Below are 16,691 nucleotides of genomic sequence, written 5' to 3'. Positions count from 1 at the left end.
CGTTGGAATTACCCCCTCTCTCCGGCCTGTCCGGTGTACGTATCGACAGTGTAAATTGCACGTAAGAACTCTCTTTTCGGGCGGTTCAAGCCACACACGTCGTCTGATATATTTGGACCAGGCAGTTTCTCAATGGTATGCCGCGTGTCCGAATTGCGGGTTGGCATGTAATATGCGGTATATGCGCGGAAACATACACCGTCAAGGGCCTCTGTGATCTGCTTCCTGCCTTTAACCTGTCAGTTGTTTGAGTAGTCCTGCGATGAGATACAGAAGCCAATTCAGCTTCTCTATCTGGCTTGGCTTTCCTCACACGTCTGCACAGTACAAAGGCTGGGGAATCTCAATGCCGGCATGAACACCCGTGGCCCGAGGTAGTGGATCACGGTTAGCATTGTTTATCTTTAGCAAACAAAGCCCCCTCAAGACAAGAAGATTAACTTTGCAGGGCAACTCCGGGCGGGAGCGACGAACGATATGTCCCCATTATAGTATCTAAGCAAATCGCTCGCTCGAGTGATTATCGTTCATCATCTGCTGAGAAATCAACCTCGCTCGTTTGGATTGACATCAGCTAGCGATATGGCGCAAGAGCCGGACGGGCGATGGCCGGACGGGCCTGTGACGGTCTGCACCGGCTGAATAGAACTCGAATGCCTGGGGCGGAGCGTTTTATGTCTCAGCAACATGAGCCTGTCACATCATGATGTATAAACGACGAGGGTAGAAGCCCTGAGAGTTACCGTGTATAATCTGATTTTCCGGTAGTTTGGAACAACTATAAGACCTACTTCAGGTCTCGAAGACGAGTTTTTTCCTCGAGTCCAGGAATCGGCGGCATTGGTCAAGTCGCGTGAGTTGTGCTATGGTCGCAAGGGATGATCGAAATTGTAGAACATCACCGCCACAAAATAGTCTCTCGTGCGAAGGAAAAGAAAAAAGCACATCGACAACGACCAGAGTGAAACAGCCGTGGACCAGTCTAGACTGTGGGACTAGAAGGATAATGCGAGGGAAGCAGTTACCGCTAACTTAGAAGGCAATCATAGAAACTGCCAGCACTCAGCTGTCGGCAGCACCGAGGGTAAATTTAGTTGTACTTGTCTGATGATCTTTCACATGTGGTCGCGCGGGTTGGATTTGTTTTGTCAATATATCTTGCTTGGTAAGAATAAAAATATGAACGATATTTGGGCGGAACGATGCACTTTGTCCGCGGGCTATTTACGCTGCCGGCCCATGGTCGGGCGGAGATATATATGCGACGAGCGGGCCGCATAATCTTAAATCATCAGTACAAAGGGAAAACCTGATAGCATATTGCTGGAGCGTTGTTCTTATATGAACTGCAATCAAAGAGTAAATCAGCTGTGGCCAGCAGAGGCAACGGAACAGGTGCTGGCATGGGTAGTATATTGTTCAATCGCGGATCCCGCCTAGCAGGGGTGATAGAGAAGTTTGTAGAGTATATACTATTTTACTGTAACTGAAGACACTAAGCAGAGGCAGTCTGAGCCCCAAGAAGAAAAAGAAGGTTATGGTTGCACTAAGCCTTAAATCTGATTTTACTATCAACAACACCAGACAAATGCGAAATGCGACAGTAGAATGTGGTTTCTTTCAACAACAGCGTTATCTCCAAAAATAATTCGATGTCCACTTTTGACGTAGGTTTTCCCTCGGTATATATGCTCATTCGATAAGACATCTCTATCAAGAAGTGTAAACCTCGGCTCACACAGATTGGACCGCGTCTGTTGAGCTTTTCATTTTCCTATGTCGAACCTCCTCTAGGGCTTAGGGATGTGCAGCGTCTTGCTGACCATTAGACAGCCATGCAGCACAAAAAGGAGCACGAGGGGATGGAACTCAAACGCGGTCCCTTCGCCCGCAAGGCCCAATGGTAGGTTGTCCTGGACCCAGTCCTGAGAGACACAGTAGGCCATGAATGCTGCGATGGATAGGGTGGTTGGGATGGGCGTGCCCTCAAAATACTTGGACTTGCCGGTCTTGTCCTTGGGAAGAACAGCAACGGTGACATTGAAACGCGCCAATCGGGTCAATCCACAAAGAACGAAGAACGTCAGGAAGAAGTGGTCGACAGGGGTGCGGATGCCGATGGCGAATGCCGCAGCGGCGGGTGCCATTCCGAAGGAGATCTGGGAAAGCACAAGAGTAGTGGGTCAGCAGCAAGCCCCCTGCCATATCAAAAAAGACCACAAACGTACCAGATCCGCCAAAGAGTCAAGCTCTTGTCCCATCAAAGAAGACTTCTTTCTCCATCTGGCGATCTTGCCATCCATGAAATCAAAGAAGAGTCCGAAAGGCATAAACGTAAGAGCAGCCCAGAGAGAGGAATAATCGGTGGGATCTCCGAGACAGTAGCGCATTGATGAAAAGACAGACATCACTGTTTATAATCAGTCAGTATGAGGTCGCAGGTTCTCTGTCGGGCTGATATGTAGCTTGCCTCCGCAGAATCCTATAGTCAACATGTATTAGCAGAATTCCCAGGGACGAATCACTTTTCAATGACATCAGATTCCTTACCATTCAGTTCAGTCACAAGATCGGCGAGATGTAGAGCTCTGGTAAAGGATAGTAGATGAGTACATGGTCGCAGAGACCAGCTTGATGATCAGGGATGCTAACCTGACCATGCTAAAATGACCCGTCTCTGCTGAAAGAAGCATCTTTTGCTTTTCTTGTCCTATCCATCGTAAGCATCCTTTGTCGCAGACAGACTGGCACCAGGATTTAAGCATACCTCCATCACCCGCAGGTGGGACACCGCTATTCTGAGACGTATTCGACGGCATGGTGGATGTCCTCCGAGACATGCTCAAATTGCAAATATTCGATTGAAAAAGAGACTGAAGCGAGGGCGAGAGATCGGACGGGCGAAGCTTGATTATATGCGGAGGTTGTCCGTGGGGAATGGAAGGGGAATGATGCAATGGGAACCCAGTTATCGACTGAAGGAGTGTTGACAGGCGCACAGATTATTCTTTGACCGCTTAGGCGTGGCTAGACGTCATTGCAAGGCGGTGTTGTCCCGCGCCACACCACTCAGCCTCCGCTACCAAGTAGGGAATACGTTGCAGAATTTGCGCCACAAATAATCCTTGGACCTATGATATGCAGTCCGTATCTGGATACTAGCAAATAGGCTAGTAGCAATACGACTGGGGTTATAGCTCAGTGGTAGAGCGCTCGCTTTGCATGCGAGAGGTCTGGGGTTCGATCCCCCATGACTCCATCTTTTTGCATTCTTGGACCCTTCCCGGATCTCAAAGGGCTACCAATAATAGCATTTTAATATAACATTTAAGTTTTGATTGTCAAAGAGCACCACGGACCAGAATTGCGAAATTTTCATTTTTAGGGATAGACACACCAAACAGTGGTCTGTTGCGATACCCTGGATATATGGGAAATCAAGCTTGCCTTGTACCTAGCACAACAGCCTATGCTGGGCTTGACCAAATAGAGATCTAAGACAAAAGAAGTAAAAAGAAAAGGTCTATTAAAGCCAGCATCTATGTCAGGAGCAAAAAGCATTGGAGTCATGGGGGATCGAACCCCAGACCTCTCGCATGCAAAGCGAGCGCTCTACCACTGAGCTATAACCCCAGCTTAGTAATTACACCTTAATATCGCCACATGCAACAGCAGAAGTAGGCATTTGAAATTGATATGCCTCTATGCTCAGCTCTCGCCGCATATTGTGTGTCCTTGCCAAGCACATCCCCCATTGTCTGCAGGGCACAGTAGCGAACAAAGTTTCTGCACAGTCCGACAAATCCCATAGACGCTGATCGGAGACCGTCGTCAACCTTCACCAGGCACCCAACGAACCAAAGATGATCAGATTACTTATAGTATCCCTCTGAAACTGATGGCCAAAAACTGACCGAACCTGGCCAGCTGCATGCAAGTCGAGCAAAAAATGGAGTCATGGGGGATCGAACCCCAGACCTCTCGCATGCAAAGCGAGCGCTCTACCACTGAGCTATAACCCCAGCTTAGTAATAACTATCTACATCTAGACTCTAATGAACTGAATAAGCGCAAGCCGTTATGAAGACATTGCATTTCTTTCTTATACTGGGCTAGAGGCGTTTCAAGGGAGACCAAGGTAGAATTAACAGGTATAATCATTGCAATACATGGGTCTAATGGCTGCATTGTGCTCACAGCCTCTGCACTTTGACAAGCAGCAATTTTCCGAGGATGCACAAGAATATCGAGACAAATAAATTCCTGCAAGAAGCTCCCGTTTTCCCATAACGCCGTAATAAGACAGTACTTTAGGTCAGACAGACACTGTCTATCGTCGGAACCCACCGCTGCCACCTCCCCGAGAGAAACCACCACCACCACCACGACCACCGCCGAAACCACCGCCACCGCCACCTCTGGAGAAACCCCCACGGCCACCACCGCGACCACCACCAAAACCACCACCACCACCTCTGGAGAAGCCACCGCCGCGACCACCACCGAAACCACCACCGCGAGGACCACCACGACCTCTGGGAGCGAAGCCACCACGGCCACCGCGTCCACCAGCACCACCACGACCAGCACCGCCGGCTCTCTTGGGCTTGGCAGCTCCTACGAATGTTATTAGTATCAATGATCTGTTCATGCACATATAGGTTCGGAATCATACCCGGTGGGGGCTTGGGCTTGGGAAGGAACCTAAAGCCAGCACGTTAGCATTGTTCATAGAGTACCCTGTAGATGTCGTAACATACTTCTCCAAGGGAAGAAGCTTGTCGCCGCCGATGTAGACCTTGTCACCAGCCTTGAACGAAGTCGCGACAATGCCTTCCTGAGGCTTCACGGTGAAGTAGACCTGGTTGATGGGGCCAAGAACCTCATCGACCTTACCGATAGGGGTCTAAGGGCAAGTCTCGTTAGCAATGGCCTCGTCTCAAGAGCGATAACCGGAGTGGATCGTACTTTGTTCTCGAGGTAAATGGGGGCGTTGAAGTAGGGAACCTTGGGGTTGATCGATTCGCAAACCATCTCGCCTTCGCAAGCATGCATGACAGTTCCCATCTCTGAAGCAAATCCATCAGTGACTAGTGCCTGGTCGTTATGTGGCGGTATATTTACCCAAAACCTGCGCCGGGGGTCCGACAGGCTGCTGAAAGCCTCCGCGACCTATTCAAAGAAAATTTCGTCAGCCTATCCTCAACGCGACAATCAATTGTCCTATGCTCTTCTGGGTGAAAACTCACCACCACGACCACCAAAGCTACCGCCACGATTAGCGCCCGTACCACGGCCCCGGAAAGACATGTTGTATTGCTGGGTGTTCTGATCGACCTGAATCCGGAGTCCGGAGAAGTTTTCAAATGGTGGGAAGCCTCGAAGCGGCAAGTGTCGCTAGCCGCAAGGGCAGTTTTGACTCACGTGACTCACCGCCCCCTTCCCTCCGTCTCGGTTTTTGAGTCATGATCGTCCGATTTCGATGCGGAAGAGCCATCCCGCTGCTGGTTTACCCCTCTTCAATAGTCGGTACATCTCTTCTCAGATTGACCTTCTGACGTTGCGGGCTACAGTCATGGCTTCCGAGGGCTCCAAAGATCTGCCTGTCAGGCCTGCTGCCGACGCCAAACCTGCTGGTGAGTTTAACATTATTGCCCCGCCAAATGTTATCGGAAGCCCTCCTAATCAGTATAACGAGCCAGGCAACGGTCTCCCCGATTTTATCATCGAACGTAACAATCTCTTCGAGGAGCTGTGGCAGCAATACCTGGAAGAGCTCAAGAACAAGCCCCACAACGATATCAATGTCACCATTCAACTTGGTGACGGCAACACCGCCAATGTCACCGCGAAGGCCTTCGAGACCACCCCCGCTCAGCTTCTGAAGAACGTCCCCAAAGAATTGAGCGCTAGCATTGTTATCGCGAAGGTGGACAAGGAACTATGGGATCTTGGCCGCCCGCTCGAGGGTGATTGTACCGTCTCTTATGTGCCGTTCGAGCATCCCGAGGGAAAAGAGGTCTTCTGGCACTCCAGCGCGCACACCCTGGGAGAGGCCTGTGAGTGCGAGTTCGGTTGTCTTCTTTCCCACGGTCCTCCCACCCCCCAGGGCTTCTTCTATGATATGGCCATGCCCGATGGGTACGTTCATCCAGTCTTTGCCTCTGGGAGTGCCCTCGCTAACTGCGGAACAGTCGTGTCGTCAGGGAGACTGATTGGTCGGCCTTGGACAGCAAAGCCTCTCGTATCTTCAAGGAGAAGCAGAGCTTCGACCGGTTGGAGGTCACCAAGGAGAACCTTAAGAAGATGTTCGCATACAGCAAGTACAAGCTTCACTACATTGACAAGTTAGTGACCGGCGAAAAGAGCACTGTCTACCGGTGCGGTACTCTTGTCGATCTGTGCAGGGGTCCCCACATCCAGAGCACTGGCAAGATCAAGACTTTCAAGATCATGCAGGTATGTTCGGTCGTGGTATCTCTATCTCATAGAGGCTTGTTGCTCATATTCCATAGAATTCTTCGGCGTACTTCCTTGGCGACCAGAGCAACGACTCCCTACAGCGTATCCGTGGTGTCGCCTTCCCTGACAAGAAGCTGATGTCCGAACACCTTAAGTTTCTTGAGGAGGCAGAGAAGCGCAACCACCTTAAGCTCGGAAAGGAGCAGGAGCTTTTCTTCTTCGACGAAGTCTCTCCTGGATGTCCCTTCCTTTTGCCCAACGGTACTAAGATTTTCAACGCTCTCCAGTCCCTTCTGCGCTCAGAGTATCGCAAGCGTGGCTACCAGGAGGTCCAAACCCCCAACATGTATGATGTTGGTATCTGGAAGACTTCCGGTCACTGGGCGCACTACAAGGACGACATGTTCAAGTTGGACGTCGAGAAGAGAGAGTGGGCGCTGAAGCCCATGAACTGCCCTGGGCACTTCGTGCTCTTTGGTCACCGTGACCGCAGTTACCGTGAACTTCCTTTGAGAATCGCGGATTTCGGTGTCCTGCACCGCAACGAGGCCTCCGGCGCTCTCAGCGGACTGACCCGTGTCCGCAAGTTCCAGCAAGATGATACCCACATTTTCTGTACTCAGGACCAGGTAAGGAATTGGCACGAGCTTTCCCAGAATTGCACAATGGAACTAATTCAGCGTAGATCATGTCTGAGATTGAGGGTCTCTTCGACTTTCTGCAGTCCATCTACGGCCTCTTTGGCTTCACCTTCAAGCTCAAGCTCTCTACCCGCCCTGAGAAGTACTTGGGTGAGCTTGCAACCTGGGACTATGCCGAAGAGCAGCTGAAGGCTGCTATGACCAAGTTCAAGGGCAGTGACTGGTACATTGACGAGGGCGATGGAGCCTTCTACGGCCCCAAGATCGATATCACCATTGCCGATGCCCTCAAGCGAGAGTTCCAGTGTGCCACCATTCAGCTCGACTACCAAGCTCCTATCAACTTCAAGCTTGAATATATGACCAACGAGAAGACCCAGACGGCCCAGATGACCCAGGAGGAGCCTAAGGAGGGTGAGACCAAGTCCACGGAGCCTGGTCCTGGTCGCGCTCGTCCCGTTGTTATTCACCGCGCCATCATCGGCAGTTTCGAGCGTTTCCTTGGTATCTTGATTGAGCACTTCGGTGGCAAGTGGCCTTTCTGGATCAGTCCCCGTCAAATCCTGATCGTCCCCGTCATGCCCGCTGTCAACGACTACGTCGAGGAGTTACAGCAAATTTTGCGCGCTGATAAGCTGAACGTTGACATCGATATCAGCGGTAACACCATGCAGAAGAAGATCCGTACTGGACAATTGCAGCAGTACAACTTCATCTTCGGTAAGTTCTCTTCTTTTTGTGCAAATTTTTCTCACTTATGTTAATACCGTCATTCTAGTTGTCGGTGCCCAAGAGAAGGAGAACCGCTCGGTCAACATCCGTAACCGTGATGACCCCGCCACCCAGAACAAGGGCATCATGGTTCCTCTGGAAGAGGCCCGTGAGAAGCTCCGCAGTCTGCGGAAGGAGCGCAGACTGGTCAACTCTCTGTAAAAGGAGAATTCTGCCCTCCTGCTCGCTGGTAGAGTGAGTTGCTTAAGAATACTCAAGATTTACGTGTCGATATACCATAGTTTTAGATCCTAGCTCGCATGAAGAGCCAATGCCAGGCAGGAAAGAAAGACAGACTAAGATGCGAGAGGTAGTGCTTATAAAATTAAAGAAGGGATGTTGGTCTTGTTATTGAGCTGGAGTTTGGATGATGATGATGATGATGATGTGTTTGTTCAAGCATACGTAGCTTGGGAAAAGCTGGATTTGTGAAAAGATTCGAATTTATCTTGGTATCAATTAGATACCAATGGCTCGATTGGCGGCATTTAGACTACTTTGTCGGGTCCTTCCCGGCTAAACTACTTAGCAAATGCTTATGAGGCACGCTAAATTCACTCAGCGGAATGCTGTTAGTTTAGCATGCCAGGACCCTGACTGAGCTGGTTTATTCTTATTCGTACGGTCTCCTCGGTGCTTCATATCGAAGATTGCCTTTGCTCTCTCCTGAAGATTGGTACGGAGTAGATACAGTACCTTGCTTGATCCATCATATTCCTCTATGAGTGTTGAAGATCCACCCGAGCCCCTCTCTCCACCTATGTCAACGTAAGCTTCAGAGGGCACTTCCTCCCTTTCTTCCTTTCCCCCCCTCCCCGGGGCAATTGTTCCGAGTCTTCTGCAACAATCCTATTCATACACATTTCGCCGTGCTAAGGTGTCTTCTCCACACCCCAGAACAAAGAAAGCGAGGTGATCATCGTCATGTCTGATCCCTGATGATGTCTCGAATCAAACGTCACCCCTCCCTGCTTATCGCGGCCACGTTCCTCGCCGCATGCCTGATCTTTCTCCTCTCCTCGTCCCGCGGGACCGCCACTACTGAACCCCTGTCTCTCAATGATTTGAACCAGCCGTCGTCGTCTTCCAATGATTACACGAACCCGTGCTACGTGGATCTCGATCTCCTGCGGCAATATTCTCCCACGTCTTCCTCAGTTGAGTACGCGCGAGTAGAGATCGCCGTGGATCAGTCAGACAATTTTACCGGGTACACAGATACCCTCAATGCCAAGTTTCCCAAATTCCAGACAGTGTCCCTAGAGGGTGATGCGCAGCGACAGGATCTTCCCGCCGAGCGATGCACGCCCGCCGTGACCATCCAGGGCCCCCGGCCGCGTCCTCGTCCCGATGCATCGCACCTGGTCTTCGGCGTCGCGACCTCGATGGACCGCCTGCTTGAGTCTTTGGATGCCTTTGCGCATTGGGCCGGTGGTACAAACGCGCGGATTCTGGCCGTGGTGGACAGTGCCGGCTCTGCCAAGAAGGAGGCCCTGGCCCGGGCGGAGGCATTGGGGATCCGTTTGGTGATCCGGGAGAAGGCCGTGGAAGAGCGCTTGGATCGGTGGTTCTATCTGGTTCGGTACCTGTACGAACTGCGGGACGACAACACCCAATGGACGGTCCTGATCGATGATGATACCTTCTTTCCCTCGATGGAGCGGCTGGTCGACCGACTGGCCACCTATGACCCGACGCAGCCGCATTACGTCGGGAGCATGACTGAGGACCTGCATCAGTTGTATAGTGGGGGTTTGATGGCATACGGCGGGGCGGGGATTTTCCTATCGCTGCCTCTGGTCCAGCAGCTGCAGCCTTTCTTCGACGAGTGCTACGTCTTCAAGAGTGGCGGCGATCGTATGCTCTCGCAGTGCATTTACGCGCATACGAACACGAAGCTTACCTGGGAAAAGGGCCTCTTCCAAGTTGATCTCCGCGGGGATGCGTCCGGGTTCTACGAGGCGGGTCGGGAACAACCGCTCTCCGTGCACCACTGGAAGTCCTGGTTCCAAGCGGACATGGTGGCTCTGAGTAAGGTGGCTAGCATCGCTGGCGATGAAGCGTTACTCCATAGGTGGCTTCTACCAGGAGACTGGTACCTTGTGAACGGCTTTTCGGTGATCCAGTATGCTACAATTTCAGATGATCCATTGCCCATGGAGCAGACCTGGGATGACAGCAAGTATACGGGGCCGGATCCGTTCACATTCAGCCTAGGACCGCTTCGGCGGAAGGATGCGAACAAGATCTCGTATCGCCTGCAGACTGCAGTGGCAGAGCGCGAGCGGGTGCGACAGATCTACACGCGACAGGTAGAGCCGGAGAGGCTAGAAGTGCTGGAAGTAGTCTGGGCTGTTGCCTCAGCAGACAGTCGATGATCTTACTTCTTAGATTACAATCTTAATTTAGCGCAAATAGACCGAATGAATACCATTTATGAGCTCTCAAGCTGATTGTAATCAGGTGGTGGTCCTGGGCGGCGCACATTAGGTAGATCTTACATTGAGCGGCTGAATTGCTGGTGCATGCAGCGACTCGCCAATGCAGTCATGCCATCCTCCGATTGTAGCTAGGAGCTTGCCTTCAGCTAGGTCAGAAATGCTTATTTTATGCCATAGGAACATCCTTGTGCCTGTGGGAACTTGGAAGTGGCTACTATTCAGTGATACTTTCGACCTCAATAATAAAAAAAATTAGGCCGCCGTGATAGGCAAAATCCTTTTCCCAGGAAGCTGCGACCATATCACAGATGTGGTCAGGCTGCATGCATTTATTATCACGAGGTTTATTGCTGCTGCTGCTGCTGCTGCTTGCTTCTCACTCGTGCAGCACGGTGCGCGCTTCGTAGACCCAATCAGCGGAGCTGTCACATTTCAGCTTGTCTCCATCAGCCCCTCTCTTTGCAACAAAGCAGACAGGCGGTTATCTGTCTGCTGCAGCGGTTGGGTCTCCGGTGGGTTTCAGGACTCGGGACACTGGAAGACTGGGACACTGGGTCCATCCAGCGATCGAGGCTAGCGAGTAAAAAGGAGCATATCGTGGCCTTCTCGGTCGGCCTGGGCTTTTTTTCTTTTGTTTTGCCAATTTCCAATTGCCCGCCTAGTCGTCCTAGTGTACCCTTCCTTGGCGGGGCGTTCCGGACGGGTTGACAGTCACCCAATCCTTGGTTCTTGTCTGCATTATTACGGAGCTGTGGAAGTATTGATTGCGCTCTCGTGCGCGTCAGGCGTGTCTCTCGTATAATTGATGGTGTCCGGGATGTAAATGATGGAAGGGAAGGGGTTGAAATGAAAGAAAGAACAAAAGTTAGAGCGAAAGAGAGAGAGCAAGAGTCAAAAGAAAGCAACGTTGAACTTTCCCCCTCATCCCTCATCCCCAACTACAAACAAACTATTTGCTTTGTACCCCACCGGGTCGGAACAACTCGCCCTCCCCCTCTTTCCCCTTTGAGCCTCCTTGTCTCTCTCTGTCTCGCTCTCGTTCGCTCACTCGCGCCATCCTCAACTCAACTCAACTCAACTCTCGCTCGCTCTCCGTCTCCTCTTCCCGTCTTTCTCTTTCTCTTGCTCTCCTCCTCTCCTGCTATCCTCTCTTCCTTCGTTTGTTCTTGTCCTCATTGTTTGCTCTCATCTCGCTCTGCCGCTAGTTCAACATGTCCGACCTGCAGGGCCGCAAGATCTTTAAGGTCTTCAACCAGGACTTCATTGTCGATGAGCGCTACAATGTCACCAAGGAGCTAGGTCAGGGCGCATACGGTATCGTCTGGTATGTTGTGCTATGATGCTTCCCAACTGCCATGAAGACTAAGATCGGACAGTGCTGCTACCAACGTGCAGACGGGTGAAGGTGTTGCCATCAAGAAGGTCACCAATGTCTTCAGCAAGAAGATCTTGGCCAAGCGCGCTCTGAGAGAAATCAAGCTGCTTCAGCACTTCCGAGGCCACCGTAACGTACGCTTTCACCCCGTTTATCTTGACCTCTGGGAAATCGCTGACTCGAGCTTGTTGCAGATCACTTGCTTGTACGATATGGATATTCCCCGCCCGGACAACTTCAACGAGACCTACCTCTACGAAGGTGAGCTCCCCCACCCCGACTGATGACTTGAAGTGGTCGCTCACACAATGCGTCGCTCCTATAGAATTGATGGAGTGCGATTTGGCCGCTATTATACGCTCCGGACAGCCCCTCACCGATGCCCACTTCCAATCCTTCATCTACCAAATTCTCTGCGGTCTCAAGTACATCCACTCGGCGAACGTGCTGCACCGTGACTTGAAACCCGGTAATTTGCTGGTCAATGCCGACTGCGAGCTCAAGATCTGTGATTTTGGTCTGGCCCGCGGCTTCTCGATCGATCCGGAGGAGAACGCAGGATACATGACGGAATACGTCGCCACGCGCTGGTACCGCGCCCCGGAGATCATGCTGAGCTTCCAGAGCTACACCAAAGCTAGTAAGTGATATCCTGTTCTTTCCATGTCGTGCGAGATGCTGATATCAGGACGCAGTCGATGTCTGGTCTGTCGGATGTATCCTTGCTGAGCTGCTCGGAGGCCGTCCATTCTTCAAGGGTCGCGACTATGTCGACCAGCTCAACCAGATCCTGCACTACCTGGGAACCCCCAACGAGGAAACCCTTAGCCGCATTGGCTCCCCACGGGCCCAGGAATATGTGCGCAACCTTCCCTTCATGCCGAAGGTCCCCTTCCAGCGCTTGTTCCCCAACGCCAATCCCGATGCCCTCGACCTGTTGGACCGCATGCTTGCTTTCGACCCCACGTCGCGTATCTCGGTTGAAGAGGCGCTAGAGCACCCGTACCTGCACATCTGGCACGACGCTTCGGACGAGCCCACATGCCCTACCACTTTTGACTTCCACTTCGAGGTTGTCGATGATGTGGGTGAGATGCGCCACATGATCTACGACGAGGTCGTGCGTTTCCGCTCAACCGTCCGGCAGCAGTCGCAGGCGCAGGCCGCCGCGGCCCAACAACAGCAGGCTGCGCAGCAGACGAACGTGCCCATCCCCGAAAATCAGCAGGGCGGATGGAAGCAGGAGGAACCCAAGCCCCAGGAAGCGCTCGCCGCGGGCGGTGGCCACCAGAACGATCTGGAATCGTCTCTGCAGCGTGGCATGGATGTGCAATGAGTGTGTGCGGTTGCTGCCTGCGCTGAGCTGCCGGTATCATCCATGAACCATCAATGACTGCACTACCAAGGGATGACCCATGGAAGATGAAAGATGAAAAAGAAGAGATCTAGTACGGGGCACGATTACTCCCCACGTAATATCCGTCGATTCGAACCCCTCTACAAACCAAATTCGTCGACTTTTCCGTTGTCGTTCTGGAACTCGCGGGCGTTTCCGGGACTGTCATCTGCCCGATATATGCTATGTCTATTACCCTCCAACAATATAAAACCTTCCCGGTTGACTGTCAAATCTATTCTTCTGAGTCGCAAATAAACTAGAAACCAAAACTAGATGAATTCCCCTGTGTATCTACCCTTTTCGAGGACTTTTTTTTTCGCCGTCTGTATGGTTGTGTCATAAATGAGAGTGCTTCATCTGGTTGACTCAATCCCCGAGGTCTTCTTCCCAGTGACAAAATGCCCCTTATTCCTGCTTCGTCCGAGAAGGAAGTGTTCGTTGAAAGATAAATTAGTTGTAAAACGAGCCGCCATGGTATTCGTCTTCATCAGTCATAAATACCATTGATATGTTCCACTATACTATACAGATCAATTCCACGTATCATCATCGAGAGAACCAGGATCTCGAATCCTTTCTTCCCCCTACACTTGAAAAGCTCCACGTAGGAGAAACGAGCAAAATCCAGAGGAACCCCAGACAAGGTCCCCAAGAGATCACCGTTCAAATGCCCCTTCTCACCCCACCACAGAATCTGTCACGTGATCTTCCAAGACAGTAGGTAGCCAGAAGATAAGACAAAATCAGAACCCCCCCGGGCCTTTCCTGGAAATCAGAGCTATATAGACAGAGCTAAACAAGAGCCAGACGTATATGAAATAATCCCCAAAAAGAGATCCAATCCGGATAGATATATGTCCCACCAACCGGATTAGTCCAAGCTCAAGCTCAAGCTCAAGCGTTTCAGTAGTAATACCCGCGCCACCAGACCGCCATACAAGCGGCGACCACCAGATCCAACATCTTGATGCCTTCGTCCTCGATGATCAGCTTGCCGAGCTTGGCGGATTTGCCGCGCATGCCGCCGCCGGCGCGCTCGCGGGCCAGGGAAAAGTCGAGGCGTTCGTCTTCGCTGGCGCGTCGGCGCAGGAGGAGGGCTTCCTCTTCCTTTTGCTTGGCGTGGTGGTGGTGGTGGTGGTGGTGGGGATCGTCGAAATCGCCGCCGCCGCCGCCGCCGCCGCCGCCGCTGCTGGTGCTGCTGTTGGATGGGTGACGGGTATGTTGTTGATGATGTCTGTGCGGGCTACCGCCGCCAGCTCCGAGGCTTGAGGTGCTGGCGCCGGAACGGGCGCGGGGACGGGTGTAGGTGTTTGGGTTGAGGAATTGAGCGAGGGAGTTACGTTTGGACGTGGTGGAGGCGGCGGAGGTTGGTGTTTGCGGGGAGGAGATGGTGGTGGTGTTGGTGGGGTGGCTGGATTCGCCGGGAGGGATGGTGAATTGTTGGGGATTGGAGAGTTCACGGAATGGGGTGGTTTGGCTGAGGGCGAAGGGGGAGACGTGGGATGGGCCAGGGGGTTGGTGGAGATGACCGGCTTGGAAGGGCGTGTTGAAGCGGATCTCGGCCACGGTTACGGCGGGAATTTCCGGGGGCTGCGTCGTAGTCGAGGCAGAGGATGGGAACGGGTGAGTATGGCTGCTGTCGTTGCTTCTGCTGTGAGAGTGATGGGGGCCGCCAGGCGTGGGGATCATATGTTTGCATTTCAAGCTGCGGCCGTTGACGCTGGTGGAGAAAGTGCAGATGCCGTTCCAGGGTGACGTGAATGTGTAGTAGCCGCTCTTGAGTTTGGACATGCCAGGCGGGAGTGGCTTAGGCGGACTGCCGCTGCCTCCATAGTCTAGCGTCGCGCGGTTCATGTCCAAGGAGCCCCCTCGAGGCTCATCTTGGATATATGGTCGTGAGACGCAGAGCTTGCGGCGGAAGCGTCGAGGTTGAGAACGGTCGTTTGGGGCGGAAGCCGCCTTGGGACTTGGGGTGGGGTCCAGGAAGCCAGGCGGAACAGAAGCAGGAAGCTTGAATGATGCCAATGACGGTGGTCGTCCGTCGGTATTGGGAAGATTCAAGCCCAAACTCGCAAGGGAGAAAGGCTCATCCTGCGCCAGGAATCGATTGTAACCCGGGGTGGAGATCTCGATATCAAAGGCGCTACCGTCCAAGCGGGGAGTGGAAATCGTCGCGACATTCCACTGACTGCCATGTGTGGGATCGCGGCGAATAAGGGTGATGTGAAATCCGGGGGTATCGCGGGGTTGACGCTCCTGCGGTCTCCGGCTTGGAGACTGGCCAGGGCTTCGCGCAGGCGATCCTTGAAAAGAGCGCGCGGGGCTCCCATGTGCCGAGTGTGGCCGGATCTCAGGCCGAATTCGAGGCCGCCTAGTGTCCAAGCTATTGCGACTGGACGACAATGCCTCGTATTTCTCCTTCCAGCTTTCCTGACCGCGAGATATGTACCCCGACAACGCCGCGCTCCACCGGTTGGATCTCTTCGTCGAGGCAGCGTCACTAGCTGCAGAATCTTCCAGCGGGACTGCAGGTAGATGCTTGGGTGGACGCGCATTTTCCAGATTTGTAAGGTCTCCCGTGGCGAGCTGCAGAACGCTGTCGCGATCATCCAGTGGCAGATGTGGCGGAAGGGTGACAGGCGAGGTTTGACTGGGCACGGTGCCTTGGAAGCTAGGACGATAGGGGAGATACGGACGCTGTAAGGTATCCAGCACCGGTGGCGGGGATTGGGGTTCCTGCGATTGCCATGAAGGTGGGCGGGGATGGGCTGGAAGCGGAGGAGATGCGACATTGGTTTCTGCCTTGGGCGAGGCAGCCGCATTCGCGCCGCCCGGTACAGGCTTGCGCCGGACATTGTTCAATCGCGCCAGGTGTGGTGGGCCTGCAAGAGGGGTGTCCGCTTCATCTCCGAGAGCCTCCTTGCGCTTCCGGGCCTCCTCTTCGCGCTCCTTTTCGTATTCCTGGAGAAGAGCTTCATCTTCGGGGGTTGCGACGTGCAGGTAATAGAGGGAGGCGTTGATAGCCTCCGCCGATACGCTCGATTTCGTGGGGGGTTTCAAGGGAGTGAGGAAGACATCTATAATGGCGCAAACCAGACAGAGCAGTTAGCAGTTGTTCATCAAGTAGAAAAAGCGAATCAAGGAGAATTAGGTGGCTGGGTCGCACGACTAGCCTCAACGGCAGGCGACCGATAGTGATAGTGCGGGGTATTTGCCGATATCATGCAGTAAGGGTCTGGATGGTTCGCAGTGTTTACCCACCTCTACTACCGGGTACACGCACGATGTACAGGACTAGGGGGTCCAACTTCTTCTGCGCCGGATTGCGGGGGTAAGCGGGAGGATTCGAGGCGATGGCAGTGATCGAGGAGAGCGAGCGGGCCTCGACGGGGGCTCGAGGCAGCCCTGAAACAGCCTCCCCCTCCCCCGCAGAGTCAACCTTCGGCATGGGATGTGGAGGCGAAGTCCTGAAGTGAGACGGACTACGCAGACCGTTGCGCTCAGAGATCCAAGCCAGGCGAGGCCAAACAACTATCGAGTCGGAGTACCAGAAGGCAAAGAACGAGAGGAGGAAGAAAGAGGCTGGGAGAGAAACAAACAAG

The 16,691-nt window shown here is 52.9% G+C and overlaps 6 protein-coding genes and 3 non-coding genes across 9 annotated transcripts; 4 read left to right on the top strand and 5 right to left on the bottom strand.

Moving 5' to 3' along the window:
- Nucleotides 1-1,539: 1,539 nt before the first annotated feature.
- Nucleotides 1,540-2,991, bottom strand: BO86DRAFT_393702 (CDP-diacylglycerol-serine O-phosphatidyltransferase). The gene is made up of 6 exons (XM_025673075.1): nt 2,768-2,991; nt 2,653-2,710; nt 2,551-2,588; nt 2,471-2,482; nt 2,229-2,410; nt 1,540-2,159 (listed from the first exon to the last, which is right to left on the bottom strand). The coding sequence occupies exons 1-6, from the start codon at nt 2,817-2,819 to the stop codon at nt 1,791-1,793; spliced, it is 711 nt and encodes a 236-aa protein (XP_025522004.1). The 5' UTR covers nt 2,820-2,991; the 3' UTR covers nt 1,540-1,790.
- Nucleotides 2,992-3,187: 196 nt separating this feature from the next.
- BO86DRAFT_t316 lies at nt 3,188-3,259 on the top strand. The gene has a single exon. It is a non-coding gene; the product is annotated as a tRNA-Ala (tRNA).
- A 302-nt stretch (nt 3,260-3,561) lies between these two features.
- On the bottom strand, nt 3,562-3,633 carry BO86DRAFT_t315. The gene has a single exon. It is a non-coding gene; the product is annotated as a tRNA-Ala (tRNA).
- On the bottom strand, nt 3,567-5,345 carry BO86DRAFT_425665 (H/ACA ribonucleoprotein complex subunit GAR1/NAF1; the record flags this gene model as incomplete). Its single annotated transcript, XM_025675490.1, has 7 exons — nt 3,567-3,610; nt 4,348-4,533; nt 4,579-4,643; nt 4,761-4,906; nt 4,969-5,069; nt 5,125-5,172; nt 5,246-5,345. Coding segments are annotated over 7 exons (690 nt in total), but the record flags the coding sequence as incomplete, so codon positions are not given.
- Nucleotides 3,951-4,022, bottom strand: BO86DRAFT_t314. The gene has a single exon. It is a non-coding gene; the product is annotated as a tRNA-Ala (tRNA).
- Nucleotides 5,346-5,487: 142 nt separating the features above from the next.
- On the top strand, nt 5,488-8,419 carry BO86DRAFT_350132 (threonine--tRNA ligase THS1). Its single transcript, XM_025669378.1, has 6 exons — nt 5,488-5,636; nt 5,703-6,141; nt 6,195-6,459; nt 6,516-7,091; nt 7,148-7,823; nt 7,882-8,419. Exons 1-6 carry the CDS (start codon nt 5,576-5,578, stop codon nt 8,034-8,036), a joined length of 2,172 nt encoding a protein of 723 aa, XP_025522002.1. The 5' UTR covers nt 5,488-5,575; the 3' UTR covers nt 8,037-8,419.
- BO86DRAFT_451892 (glycosyltransferase family 31 protein) lies at nt 8,407-10,252 on the top strand (the record flags this gene model as incomplete). The annotated part of the gene is made up of 2 exons (XM_025676892.1): nt 8,407-8,445; nt 8,948-10,252. 2 exons carry the CDS (start codon nt 8,407-8,409, stop codon nt 10,250-10,252), a joined length of 1,344 nt encoding a protein of 447 aa, XP_025522001.1.
- A 1,135-nt stretch (nt 10,253-11,387) lies between these two features.
- On the top strand, nt 11,388-13,312 carry mpkA (mitogen-activated serine/threonine-protein kinase SLT2). Its single transcript, XM_025667418.1, has 5 exons — nt 11,388-11,639; nt 11,692-11,824; nt 11,885-11,951; nt 12,016-12,330; nt 12,386-13,312. The coding sequence occupies exons 1-5, from the start codon at nt 11,527-11,529 to the stop codon at nt 13,024-13,026; spliced, it is 1,269 nt and encodes a 422-aa protein (XP_025522000.1). The 5' UTR covers nt 11,388-11,526; the 3' UTR covers nt 13,027-13,312.
- Nucleotides 13,313-14,013: 701 nt separating this feature from the next.
- Nucleotides 14,014-16,537, bottom strand: BO86DRAFT_273011 (uncharacterized protein; the record flags this gene model as incomplete). The annotated part of the gene is made up of 2 exons (XM_025667239.1): nt 14,014-16,166; nt 16,351-16,537. Coding segments are annotated over 2 exons (2,340 nt in total), but the record flags the coding sequence as incomplete, so codon positions are not given.
- Between the last annotated feature and the right edge of the window lie 154 nt (nt 16,538-16,691).

Source organism: Aspergillus japonicus (assembly GCF_003184785.1).
Source record: "Aspergillus japonicus CBS 114.51 unplaced genomic scaffold BO86scaffold_117, whole genome shotgun sequence".
NCBI lineage: Eukaryota > Fungi > Ascomycota > Eurotiomycetes > Eurotiales > Aspergillaceae > Aspergillus > Aspergillus japonicus.
The sequence above is the reverse complement of the archived record's forward strand: the minus strand, read 5'-3'. Positions and strand labels throughout refer to the sequence as shown.